We start from the raw sequence: 13,979 nt of genomic DNA on the forward strand, positions 1-13,979 counted from the left end.
GGCGCCGCCCAAGAGTAATGTTTTTAAATTCACAAAATAAAATACATAACATTACAAAGGAAACTAATTATAATATGCTTATCAAAATGTATGAAAATATTTGATAACTTTTTTTTCATTAATGTATTAAATAAGTTTTAGTGAACTAGGCACAGTGGCTCACACTTGTAATCCCAGTGCTTTGGTAGGCCAAGGTGGGGAGGATTGCTTTAGCTCAGGAGTTGCCTGGGCAATACAGTAAGATCCATCTCTTAAAAAAGAAAAAAATTAGGACTCGGCACCCATAGCTCAGTGAGTAGGGCACCGGCCACATACACCGAAGCTGGCGGGTTCGAGCCCACCCCGGGTCTGCTAAACAACAATGACAACTGCAACAAAAAAAATAGCTGGATGTTGTAGCAGGCACCTGTAATCCCAGCTACTCGGAAGGCTGAGGCAAGAGAATTGCTTAAGCCCAAGAGTTGGAGGTTGCTATGAGCTGTGATGCTATGGCACTTTACTGAGGGCAACATAGTGAGACTCTGTCTCAAAAAAAAAAAAAAAAAATAGGAAAAATAAATAAGCCAGGCATCATGGCCTGTTGCCTATAGTCCTAGCTACTTGGCAAGCTAAGGCAGGAGGATCGCTTGAGCCCAGGAATTTGAGGTTACAGTGAGCTATAATTGCACCACTGTACTCCAGTCTTGGTGACAGCAAGATCCTATCTCTAAAAAAAATAAGTAAATATGGCAGTGCCTGTATCTCAGTGGTTAAGGGTGCTTGTCACATACACCGAAGCTGGCAGGTTCAAACCCAGCCCGGGCCAGCTAAAACAACAATGGCAACTGCAACAAAAAAATAGCCAGGGCTTAGCACCTGTAGCTCAAGCAGCTAAGGCTCCAGCCACATACACCAGAGCTGGCAGGTTTGAATCCAGCCGTGGCCTGCCAAACAATGACAACTACAACCAAATAGCTGGGCGTTGTGGCAGGTGCCTGTAGTCCCAGCTACTTGGGTGGCTGAGGCAAGAGAATCGCTTAAGCCGAGGAGTTGGAGGTTGCTGTGAGCTGTGACAGCAAGGCACTCTACTGAGGGCAATAAAATGAAACTCTGTCTCTACAAAAAAAAAAAAAAGAACATCTTGAGATACTTTGTGATAGCTGTAATATAATATGAAAACGTGTGTGATGGCTTGGCACCCATAACTCAGTGGTTACAACACCAGCCACATAACACCCAGGCTAGAGAGTTCAAACCCGGCCCGGGCCAGCTAAACAACAATGACAACTGCAACAACCACAAAAAAATATCCGGGCTTTGTGGCAGGCACCTGTAGTCCCAACTACTTGGGAGGCTGAGGCAAGAGAATCACTTAAGCCCAGGAGTTGGAGGTTGCTGTAAGCTGTAACGCCACAGCACTACCCAGGGCAACAGCTTGAGACTCTGTCTCAAAAAAAAAGAAAATGTGTGTGATTTCTGTTATGAATTAGGAATGCTAAATATGTTACAGCTTAATGAAAGTAAAGACATAACTTTTTCCTGTGTTTGCATTTATCAAACCCCTGAGATACTGGTGAGTGGGAAATCCTTTCAGCTGACTTCCGTTCCCCTCAGGCCTCAGCTTTTGATTTGGAAAAATAAATTGCTCAAAGGCAGCATGGAGGGGCCTGGGGTGGCCGGTAAGCAGGGAAGAGGAATAAGAACTAGAGGATAAATAAGACAAATCAGGACTATGGAACAATGTAACAGCAGAAGGGGGAGTTGCCTCTTAAAATACTGAGCAATCTTAAGCATAACTAAACCTGGTGGAAATTTAAAATTTTTTCCCAACTCATCCAAACCAAACTAGATTTCTGATAGAAGAGGACTTTTTGCTTAGAAATCATTCTTCTGAATTTTAAAAACATTGTACAAAAGTTTTCAAGCTAAGTACATTAAATTTCCTTTACCTATAAACGTGTTTTGGGGAAAGATTGTTACAACATTACCAATAAATTTTGGATATTCAACAACTTTGCTTAATCTAATAATCTGGATATCCCCTTAAAAGGATGTTTTTTCTGGGCGGTGCCTGTGGCTCAAGGAGTAGGGCGCCGGCCCCACATACCAGAGGTGGTGGGTTCAAATCCAGCCGCGGCCAAAAAACTAAAAAAAAAAGGATGTTTTTTCTCCATTGTAGACTAGGTTCTGCTTATTTCCTTTTACTAAATAGCTAGCAATCCCAGACCCTCTACAGTGACTTGTTTAACTTATAAATACCATATCCCTGGTTAACAGATTATTTCCAATTCCCACCCTACTTTTTTCCTTAAGGAAAAATCGGGGACTGAAAAAGTTAGTGCCTGGGGTTTGCCAACAATAGAGAAGACAAAAAGTTCATGGCTAAATTTTCCCTTATTTTATTTAATTTTGTCTTAGACCCGTTGGAAACCACTGAGGCAGACTTTCTGACTTTTTATTTCTTGGTTCTTCATACTTTTAACTGAAAATTCCTCCTACCCTTCAGGCCTGTATGCCTTGCCTGGAAAGATTATGGATCTTAAACTGGCTTTAGTTGTGAATTCGGAGAAAAACTACTTTCTGCTGAAATAAAATAGCAGAATCAGTTCAATGTTGCTTTCCTAGGGCCAGGAGCGGTTGCTTACACCTGTAATTCTAACACTCTGGGAGGCCAAGGCGGGTGGATTGCCTGAGCTCACAGGTTCCAGACAGACCAGCCTGAGCCAGAGCAAAACCTCGTCTCTAAAAATAGCCAGGCATTGAGGTGGGCCTATAGTCACAACTACTTGGTAGCCTGGGGCTAGAGAATCACTTGAGCCCAAGAGTTTGAGGTGGCTGTGAGCTATGATGTCACAACACTCTACCAAGGGCTGTAAAATGAGACTGTCTCAAAAAAAAAAAAAAAAAAAAAGAAATGTTGCATTCCTGACTGGGTAGGAGCTTGACTGAGGCCACCTCCAAAGTATTTGGATTGCAGTAAAGAAGAGCTGTGGAGGCTTGGCACCCGTTGCTCAGTGGTTAGGGTGCCGGCCAGATACACTAGGGTTGGCGGGTTCAAACCCCACCCAGGCCAGCTGAACAACAGTGACAACTGCAAGGAAAAAATAGCTCGGCACTGTGGTGGGCTCCTGTGGTCCCTGCTATTTGGGAGGCTGGGGCAAGAGAATTGCTTAAGCCTAAGAGTTTGAGGTTGCTGTGAGCTATGATGCTACAGCACTCTACTGAGGGCGAGATAGTAAGACACTTGTCTCAAAAAAGAAAGAAAGAAAATGAAGAACTGTGGAGAAGAAGAGTAGAGGTGTAGTATTTGATGGGAAGTAAAGAAAATAAAAAGAGGGGACAAAAGAAAATAAAAAGAGGGGACAAAGCAATCACTATTTTTAGAAGAAAAAATACAAATAGAGCCATGTTTCAGAGCCTTGCTGTTTTAGAACTGTGGAAAACTGCAGCATCCCAGCTATTACTGTGTTGCAGGCTTGTTTTAATGAAGGAACATAGCCAGCAGCCTCAAAGGGACTTTTGAGAGTATTATTCTTTTGAATTACTGCTGTTCATCTGTTCCAGTCACCTCCCCCTTTTAAAGAAGGGGTGGAAGCATAAATTATTGTCCAGTAGCCCTGTCTTACTTAGTCATAAACTAGAGTAGACTAAGCCTACTTCCCTTCATTGTCCTTTCACCACAACCCTTAAACAAATACAATTTCTGTCCCATCTTCTTTTCTCTTCCCTCATCCTGCCTACAGGCTCTTCCCTACCCTTAAAAAATATTTTTTGCTTGCATTTTTATTCTACCATTATACAGCCAGCAGCATTGGACTGGCCCCTTTATGGCTGATGGAGCCCAGGCGAGCTGCCTGATGAAGGGAGACAGCATTTGGCCGATGGGGCTGGTATGTGCCATTATTGCAGGCCACTGGGCTTCGGTCCTCTATAGCTCCATCCTGGCTCATTAAAACTCTAAGCCAAATAGCCGCGCAGGCGCCTGCTGCAGCACTACAGGGGCCAGGAAGTTAAATGGTTCTCCTAATCCTGCATAATTTATTTCCCTGTTAGCCCCCTCATAAAATAGTCTAGTTCAGCCCCACCATGGAGAGGTTCATTGTGAATTTCCTACTTTGTGATGACCAATGAATGCCTAGCCTTTCTCTTCTCTCTTTATTATTATTATTAAAAATTGTTTTCCCCTCGTTCACTATGAGTTCATCTTAATGTTTTTCGTTTTTATTTGGAGCCTCCTGCCTGGACCACACTTCCTGACAATCTGTCCACCTCTCTTGTTTGGACCTGATATTTCAGAGCATTTGGTGCTGTGGTCTTACCCTTCACTCCTCCCTGCCTTCTAGCACCTTTTTCTTCTCCATTTCTTCTCTTTTTCTATCTCTTCTAATTCCTTTTTTCTTTTCTTCCTTCTTTCTAGGGACCAACTTCATTGCAGGATATTTGCTAGGACATTTAAAAGGGCACTCAATCGGGGGTTTTGGTTTTTTTCTCACATCTCCATTTCGTTTTCATTTCAGAGATTTACAAACGAGGACCACCTGGCAGTTCACAAACACAAGCATGAGATGACATTGAAATTTGGCCCAGCTCGAACTGACTCAGTCATCATTGCAGGTATTTGCTGTCCCAAAGCCACGTGCCTTGATATCACCAGACAGTTAAGATTAATACCAGGGACCAGATGTACTGGGAGCTGTACTCCCCTTCTCCCATTAAGAACACTTATATGATCTGCATTTAATCAGGAAAAGGGAACACTGAAAGCTCCCAAGTTTCTATTGTGCCCTCCACTCTGTTCTTTTTTTTTTTTTTTTTTTGCAGTTTTGGCCGGGGCTGGGTTTGAACCCGCCACCTCTGGCATATGGGGTCAGCGCCCTACTCCTTGAGCCACAGGAGCCACCCCTCCACTCTGTTCTTAATAACAAGATTGTATTCTGTGGTTTTTGAGGGTAGGTGTGTTGAGGTTTTGTTGTAGCTTTTTTCAGTCTATTCCCTTCTTGCTTTCTGTTTATTAAGACTTTGGAAGATTTACAGACAAAAGACATCTTTGACATTTTTCCCTACCCACAGCAAAGGGCTGAACAAAAGAAGGCAAAAAAAGCCAATCTAGTCTAGCTGCTTCTCTTCCACTGGGTGTCAGTTTTCCTCCAGGAGACAGATTGTCAGTTCATAAATTCAACTTCCCGCTGGGGGCTGTGGCTCACGCCTGTAATCCTAGCACTCTGGGAGGCCAAGGTGGGAGGATCACTTGAGCTTAGGAGTTCGAGACCAACCTGAGCAAGAGACCCCAAACTAAAGAAATATAGCCAGGTGTTGTGGCAGGCACCTGTGAGCTGCGATACTACGGCACTCTAGTAAGAGCAACAAAGTGAGACTCTGTCTAAAAATAATAATAATAAAATAAAAATAGAAAAATTAGCTTGGCATTATGGCAGGCACCTGTAGTCCCAGCTATTCAGAGGGCTGAGGCAGGAGGATCACTTGAGCCTAGGAGGTTGAGGTTGCAGTGGGCTATAATGATGCTGTGGCACTCTAGCCAGAGTGGCAGAGTGAGACTGTCCTAAAAAACAAAAAAAATTCAGGCTCGGCGCCTATGGCTCACGTGGCTAAGGCGCTAGCCACGTACACCTGAGCTGGCGGGTTCAAATCCAGCCTGGGCCAGCCAGACAACAATGATGGCTGCAACAAAAAATAGCCGGGCATTGTGGCAGGTGCCTATAGTCCCAGCTACTTGGGAGGCGGAGGCAGGAGAATCGCTTGAGCCCAGGAGTTGGCGGTTGCTGTGAGGTGTGATGCCACAGCACTCTATCCAGGGCGATAGCTTGAGGCTCTGTCTCAAAAAAAAAAAAAAAATTTCAACTTCCCTTTTGAACCCAGACATCATTGAGGGCACATTTCCAAAGCTCAAATAAGACATTTTCTGAGCCAATTTGGGTGGCCTAGAACCTCTCACCAGTCATTCTAGATACTGTCTTGTTTACGTGTGTCATTCCCAAGGGAGCACTCTTAGCAACTGCTCAAAAACCATGAAGCAATTTTGTTATGCACTTTTTGGCTAGACAGACATACAAACCAAAGTGGGCTTTTTCTTTTGATACCATGAGAGGATCTAATTTATTCAAGCTAAGTACGCTTAATTCAATATTTAATCCATTAGGGTATTTAGTTGTTGATTATTACATTTGCTAGCAACTCAGGTAAGGCAAAAGTTTCTCTAAGTACTGCTAAACCAAAATGCTACCCGAGACATGGAGAAGGAGGGACATAACCTCCTTAGCATATTTCTTTGTTTTTTTGGTTTTTTGGTTGTTTTTTTTTGGCGTCACAGGGCTCACAGCAACCTCCAGCTCTTGGGCTTACGCGATTCTCTTGCCTCAGCCTCCCGAGCAGTTGGGACTACAGGCGCCCAGTACAACGCCCGGCTATTTTTATTTTGCAGTTTGGCCGGGGCTGGGTTTGAACCCACCACCCTTAGCATATGGGGCCAGCGCCCTACTCACTGAGCCACAGGCGCCCCCCTCCTTAGCATATTTCTACACGTGATGAAAGGGAATGCCCTCATAGATCTTTTTTTTTTTTTTTTTTTTTTGATACAGAGTTTCACAGCTCACAGCAACCTCAAACTTGTGGGCTTAAGCGATTCTCTTGCCTCAGCCTCCCAAGTACCTGGGACTACAGGCACCCGCCACAACGCCTGGCTATTTTTTTGTTGTAGTTGTCATAGTTGTTTTAATGGTCTGGGCCAGGGTCGAACCTGCCAGCCCCAGTTTATGTGGCTGGCTCCCTAACCACTGAGCTGCGGATGCCAAGCCTCTCATAGATCTCTTATTCCTTGTAATCTCAGCAAAGATTCATTGACTGTCTACTTTGTGCACCAGACACATTGTCAAAAGCTTGTGGATTTGTGGATTTGTAATCCCTGGGAGAAGGACATGAGTAGGGACATTATTGTTTTTTTTTTTTTTTTTTTTTTTTTTGCAGTTTTTGGCTGGGGCTGGGTATGAACCTGCCACCTCCAGCATATGGGGTCAGTGCCCTACCCCTTTGAGCCACAGGCGCTGCCCCGGGACATTATTGTTTTAAAAATTCTTTTTTTTTTTTGAGGCAGAGTCTCACTTGGTTACCCTCAGTAGAGTGCTATGGCGTCACAGCTTATAGCAACCTCAAACTCTTGGGTTCAAGCGATTCTCTTGCCTCAGCCTTCTGAGTAGCTGGGACTATAGCTGTCTGCCATGATGCCCAGCTATTTTTTTAGAGATGGGGTCTTGCTCTGGCTCAGGCTGGTGTCGAACCTGTGAGCTCAGGCCATCCACTCAGCCTCCCAAGTGCTGGGATTACAGGTGTGAGCCACTGTGCCCTGCAAATAGGGACATTATCATCAACAGTTCTTTTTTTTTTTTTTTTTTTTTTGTAGAGACAGAGTCTCACTGTACCGCCCTCAGGTAGAATGCCGTGGCGTCACACGGCCCACAGCAACCTCTAACTCTTGGGTTTACATGATTCTCTTGCCTTAGCCTCCCCTAGCAGCTGGGACTACAGGCGCCCACCACAACGCCCGGCTATTTTTTTGTTGCAGTTTGGCCGGGGCTGGGTTTGAACCCGCCACCCTCGGCATATGGGGCCGGCGCCCTACTCACTGAGCCACAGGCGCCGCCCCATCAACAGTTCTTAAGAAAACCTGGGGGAGGTCTTAAGGAAGACTGAGTAGGTTGTAAGTATATATATAGAGGTAAAACACAAGTCAGGAAATACACACATGAAAAAAATTTTAGTGCTTGTAGACAAATACAAGTGAATAATACAAATAGTATGAATACTAGGGAAGTTAATATTAAGTAGAATTAATTAGAAAAATCAAGTTGGGGGAGAGGGTTATTCTAAATGGGTGGAAGCATCTACTCTTAAGTCTCCAGAGCTGGTAAGAGGAAGTTACTAGGCCACAGTCCCAAGAGAAAAAAAAAAATGTTTTCTCATTACTCTTGCATTCGGTTCTAGAATGTTCATCTATTGTAGATGACTTCAGCTATCCTATCTAAACTGGTAGGCCTCATATCTCTAGTTAAGAACTGGTATGTGGGCTCCGCACCCATAGCACAGTGGTTACAGTTCCAGCCACATACACCGAGGTTGGTGGGTTCGAACCCAGCCCGGCCCAGCTAAACAACAATGACAACTGAAACAAAAATATAGCCAGGCGTTCTGGTGGGCATCTGTAGTCCTAGCTACTTGGGAGGCTGAGGTAAGAGAATCACTTGAATCCAAGAATCTAAGATTGCCGTCAGCTATGATACGACAGCACTCTACCGAGGATAAGAAAGTAAGACTCTGTCTCAAAAAAAAAAGGGTCTTTGGGCAGCGCCTGTGGCTCAGCGGGTAGGGCACCGGCCCCATATACCAAGGGTGGCGGGTTCAAACCCGGCCCCGGCCAAACTACAACAACCAAAAAAACAAAAATAGACAGGCACTGTGGCGGGTGCCTATAGTACCAGCTACTTGGGAGGCTGAGGCAAGAGAATCACCTAAGCCCAGGAGTTGGAGGTTGCTGTGAGCAGTGTGACGCCACAGCACTCTACCAGGGCGATAAAGTGAGACTCTGTCTCTACCAAAAAAAAAAGAGAGAGAGAGAGAGAAGAGGTTTTGCTCTTGTTCAGGCTGGTCTCAAAGGCCTGAGCTCAAGCAGTCTACCCTCCTCTGCCTCCAGAATGCTAGGAGTACAGGTGTGAGCCACCACACCTGGGCTGCTATACTCCTAGCCTCCAAATATGCTCTTCTCTCTGTAATCTAAAGCCATTCTCCAAGGCTCAGCTCCAGTCCCACTTCTTGAAGTCTTTCCTAACTAATCTGTCATATATGTGTCTTTATTTAATTTCTACAATTCTGTCTCAGAACACACACACACACACACACACACACACATATATATATATATATATACACAATGTAATCTAATCATTTATACCCATACATTAATCTGAATTTTCTTTTCTTTTTTTTTTTTTTTCTGAGACAGAGTCTCACTATGTAGCCCTTGGTAGAGTGCTGTGGTGTCACAGCTCATAGCAAGTTCAAACTTTTGGGCTTAAGCCATTCTCTTGCCCCAGCCTCCCAGTAGCTGGGACTACAGGCACCCACCACAATGCCGGGCTATTTTTTGGTTGCAGTTGTCATTTTTGTTTAGCAGGCCTGGGCCTGGCTCAAACCCTCCAGTTTCAGTGTATGTGGCTGGTGCCCAACTCCCGGAGCTACGGGCATCGAGTCTTTTTTTTTTTTTTTTGAGATAGAGTCTCACTTGTTACCCTCAGTAGAGTGCAGTGGCATCATGCTCATAGCAACCTCAAATTCATGTGCTCAAGCAATTCTCTTGCCTCAGCCTCCTGAGTAGTTGGGACTACATGTACCTGCGACAATGCCCAGCTGTTTTTAGAGACAGGGTCTCTCTCTTGCTCAGGCTGCTCTCGAAACCGTAAGCTCAGTCAATCCACCTATCTCAGCCTCCCAGAGTGCTAGGATTACAGGCATGAGCCACTGCACCCGGCCTTAATCTGAAATTTAAAAAAAAATTCTTTTTGTTTCCATGGAAAATTCCACTGGACTGTTTCAATGATCATACTAGAAGAAGTGATTTTAACCCCAGATATTGCTCCTTAATATATCATTTAAAGGCTTGGAGGCCATAAGATAGTGGTTATGGCACAGCCACATGCACCAAGGGTGGCGGTTTAAACCTGGCCTGGGCCTGCTAAACAACATCAACTGCAACAACAACAACAAAAGGATACTTGGGCAGTGCATGTGGCTCAGTGAGTAGGGCGCCTGCCCCATATACCGAGGGTGACGGGTTCGAACCTGGCCCCAGCCAGCTAAAAAACAGTAATGAGAATTACAACAAAAAATAGCCAGGCACTGTGGCAGGTGCCTGTAGTCCCAGCTACTTGGGAGGCTGAGGCAAGAGAATCACTTAAGCCCAAGAGTTGGAGGTTGCTGTGAGCTGTGATGCGACAGCACTCTACCGAAGTAGACAAAATAAGACTCAGTCTCAAAAAAAAAAAAAATATATATATATAGGATATATATATGTTTAAATGATATATATCATATATATCCTATATATATATATATTATGATATATATATCTTTCTAATCCTGTCATTCAGTCCAGTATTTGAGGTAGGACATGAATCCCTGAAGTGACTAGCATTTCACCTATCATAGTACAGTGTGGATCAGGGAAGAAGATTCAACTCTAGAAAAACAGGATCAGGAGACAGAAGCTCAGATCTAAACTTCAAGTTGGCTCAGTGCCTGTAGTTCAAGTGGCTAAGGCGCCAGACACATACACTAGAACTGGTGGGTTCAAATTCAGCCCGAGCCTACCAAACAACAATAACAACTGCAACCAAAAAATAGCTGGGTGTTGTGGCAGGCGCCTGTAGTCCCAGCTGTGTGGGAGGCCGAGGCAAGAGAATCACTTGAGCCCAGGAGTTGGGGGTTGCTATGAGCTGTGATGTCACAGCACTCTACCCAGGGTGACAGCTTGAGGCTGTCTCAAAAAAAAAGAAAAAAAAGATAAAATTCAAGTTGCTTGAAAAGTTCCCATGGGTTATCCAGAGCCGTCCTCCTTCTTCTTCCCAATAACAGAGGCAATATACTTAGGAAAGATTTGTGCATCCCCGACAGGGATATTTTGGCGGGCAAATCTAAATCCAAATATCCTGATTTCTGGAATTTGCTCTGGGCCCAGGTCTCTGTGAAATGAGCTCTATTGTGCACAGTTTCTTTCTTTCTCTCTCTTTTTCTTTTGTTTTTTTTTGTTTTTGAGACAGAGTCTCACTATGTTTTCCTCAGTAGAGTGATATGGCATCACAGCTTACAGCAACCTCAAACTACTAGGCTTAAGTGATTCTCTAGCCTAAACCTCCCAAGAAGCTGGGACTACAGGCACCCGCCACAATGCCCTGCTATTTGTTGTTGTTGTTGTTGTTGTTGTTGTTGTTGTAGTTGTCATTGTTGTTTTGGCAGACCCAGGCTCTGTTCAAACCCACCAGCTCCAGTGTATGTGGCTGGCGCTCTAGCCACTGAACTACAAGCACCAAGCCTTTTTTTCTTTTCTCCTTTTTTTTTGAGACAGAGTCTCACTATGTCATCCTCAGTAGGGTCCTATGGCTGTCACAGCTCATGCAACCTCAAACTTTTGGGCTTAAACAATTCCCTTGCCTCCGTCTCCCAAGTAGCTGGGACTACAGGCTCCCACTGCAGCGCCCGGCTATTTTTGTTGTTGTTGTCATTGTTGCTTTAGCAGGCCTAGGCCAGGTTTGAACCCACCAGCCCCAGTGTGTGTGGCTGACACCCTATGAACTGAGCTATGGGCACCGCCATGTACAGTTTCCTTTTTTAGTTCATGATCTTACTATCTCGTTCCTTAGTCCCTAGATGTGCCTGGAGTGCTTTCAGAAGGTTGACAGTTATCACAGTGACCACTGACAAGGCACCATTTCTTACTTGGTAGTGTTAACAGCCAGAAAACTCAGTCATTAGATCCTCAGTTGCTTCTCCTCATCAGATCTTTTTTTTTTTTATAGACATTTATTTAAGGTAATACATATGCAGATGAAATAATCTTAAATTTTATGTTTAAGGTCTAACCATCTTCATAAAAATACTTTGATGATAGCTGCCTCCATAGATTTCAACTATATAATTACTTCTTTGCCCATTCTTCTCTCTCTTTTCTTTCCCAAATAACCTCTTTCAGGTATGGTTCAAGGTAGAATTTATCCTCTTCATATTTTGTCCACTGTTCCTTGGGCAAGATCTGCTGCCTCATCGTCAGGTCCAGTGCTCTCTTAATGCGAAACATCTTGTCATTGTAAAGGTTCTCAGGAAGCCTTCTTATAGCTTCTTTTACATCTTCATCCTCATATATTGTATCATCTCACATTAACCCCAGCTTATTGAATCCTGCAGCATTGTAATACCATTTTCGAATACCATCCAGCCATCGGCCTGATGCTGTAACAGCCGGCCTGCCAGCCATTTTGACCCCAGATCTTTTTTTTTTTTTTTAGAGACAGAGTCTCACTTTGTCACCCTCAGTAAGTAAAGTACTGTGACGTCACAGCTCACAGCAACCTCCAGCTCTTGGGCTTAGGCGATTCTCTTGCCTCAGCCTCCCGAGTAGCTGGGACTATAGGTGCCTGCCACAACGCTTGGCTATTTTTAAATGCAGTTTGGCCGGGGCTGGGTTTGAACCCGCCACCCTCAGTATATGGGGCTGGCGCCCTACTCACTGAGCCACAGGCACAACCCTCCTTATCAGATCTTAACTTCCATCTACTTAAACCTGCTTATTTCAGACTTAGCAGGGCATAAGTTTAAAAAAGGAAACAAAGCTTAAAAGTCATTCATTTTCAACTCTGGAAGTTTCACAAAACTGCACCTGTGTGGATGATTTTGTTTTGTTTGGGGGTAGAAGAGGTAAAACTAGCATTGAGAATGGTGGGCACATGGTCACATAACAAAAAAAATTGTTCTGTCTTCCCCCTGCTGGCTTTGAGGCAGCACAGCACAGACACCCTCTGGTGGTTTTAGTACCAGCCTTCACCTCCTAGAGCTCCATAAAAACAAATTTGTCCTGGGGCAGCGCTTGTGGCTCAAAGGGGTAGGGCGGGCACTGGTCCCATATGCCGGAGGTGGCGGGTTCAAACCCAGCCCCGGCCAAAAACCACAAAAAAAAAAAAAAAACAAATTTGTCCTAACATGGAAACTCTCTGTCTCCAAATAGAAGAATAAAAATGCATTCTCTGAGGTTTTAATTTCAGGTCAAAACTAAAAGAGTTTCCCTTTCTTTCATGTCTGCAGATCAGACTCCTACTCCAACCAGATTCCTGAAGAACTGCGAGGAGGTGGGGCTCTTCAATGAACTAGCTAGCTCCTTTGAACATGAATTCAAGAAAGCTGCAGATGAGGATGAGAAAAAGGCAAGAAGTGGGACATGTGCAAAAAAACTGGTGGTACTGGGTGGCGCCTGTGGGTCAAAGGAGTAGGGCACTGGCCCCATATGGTGGAGGTGGCGGGTTCAAACCCAGCCCTGGCCAAAAAACTGCAAAAAAAAAAACTGGTGGTACTCAGACCTATGCTATTTTCATTGTACCTTGGAGTAACTTGCTTAATTAATTAAAGCACAAAATCTCTGGCTTGGTTCTGTAGACCCAGATGATACTCACTAATCCTAGTCAGCCATCCAGGTCTCTAGGGGTTCCAGATGATGGATCAGCACAAGTCTCTTCACCAAAACCAGTCCTCTTCCCCTTCCAGTGGAGCATTATTTAAATAATCTGTTTTTAGGAATCATTTCTGTTATGAATATGTTGAAGGTATTAGAAGATTGTAAAGTTCAGATTTTATTAATAACTTTCTTCTTGTTAAATACTACTCTTTTCTGAGCTTATCAGACTTCTCACTTGGGCTATCTTTATTTAGTTAGCTAATCAACAGAAATCTGTTGAATTTGCGCACTTCTTTGCTTCAGTATATGCAGTCTTACCTCCTAATAGCTTTCTAGTACTCTGCAGGGTTCCTCAAACTACAGCCTGCGGGCCACATGCTGTGGTGTGATTGTATTTGTTCCCATTTTGTTCTTTTACTTCAAAATAAGATATGTGCAGTGTGCATAGGAATTTGTTCATAGTTTGTTTTTTTTTTAAACTATAGTCCGGCCCTCCAACGGTCTGAGGGACAGTGAACTGGCCCCCTATTTAAAAAGTTTGAGGACCATGGGGCGGCGCCTGTGGCTCAGTGAGTAGGGCGCCGGCCCCATATGCCAAGGGTAGTGGGTTCAAACCCAGCCCCGGCCAAACTGCAACAACAAAAAAATAGCTGGGTGTTGTGGCGGGCGCCTGTAGTCCCAGCTGCTCTGGAGGCTGAGGCAAGAGAATCACATAAGCCCAAGAGCTGGAGGTTGCTGTGAGCCGTGTGACGCCACGGCACTCTACCGAGGGCAG

The 13,979-nt window shown here is 44.4% G+C and overlaps 1 protein-coding gene and 1 pseudogene across 4 annotated transcripts in view; one reads left to right on the plus strand and one right to left on the minus strand.

Moving 5' to 3' along the window:
- LOC128560859 (cyclic AMP-dependent transcription factor ATF-7) overlaps window positions 1–13,979 on the plus strand; it is a 118,352-nt gene that overhangs the window by 67,842 nt on the left and 36,531 nt on the right. For all 3 annotated transcript variants that reach the window (XR_008373165.1, XM_053554399.1, XM_053554400.1), the window contains exons 3-4: window positions 4,497–4,593; window positions 12,838–12,956. Coding sequence is in view for 2 of the 3 variants with exons in the window: in XM_053554399.1 (XP_053410374.1) it covers window positions 4,497–4,593; window positions 12,838–12,956 (216 nt within the window). In the remaining variant the exon portion in view is untranslated. The remainder of the gene's footprint in view (window positions 1–4,496; window positions 4,594–12,837; window positions 12,957–13,979) is intronic.
- On the minus strand, window positions 11,596–12,018 carry LOC128560870 (cytochrome b-c1 complex subunit 7-like; annotated as a pseudogene). Its single transcript, XR_008373168.1, has one exon. The product of XR_008373168.1 is annotated as a cytochrome b-c1 complex subunit 7-like (transcript).

The sequence above is a fragment of the Nycticebus coucang genome, chromosome 12 (assembly GCF_027406575.1).
Source record: "Nycticebus coucang isolate mNycCou1 chromosome 12, mNycCou1.pri, whole genome shotgun sequence".
NCBI lineage: Eukaryota > Metazoa > Chordata > Mammalia > Primates > Lorisidae > Nycticebus > Nycticebus coucang.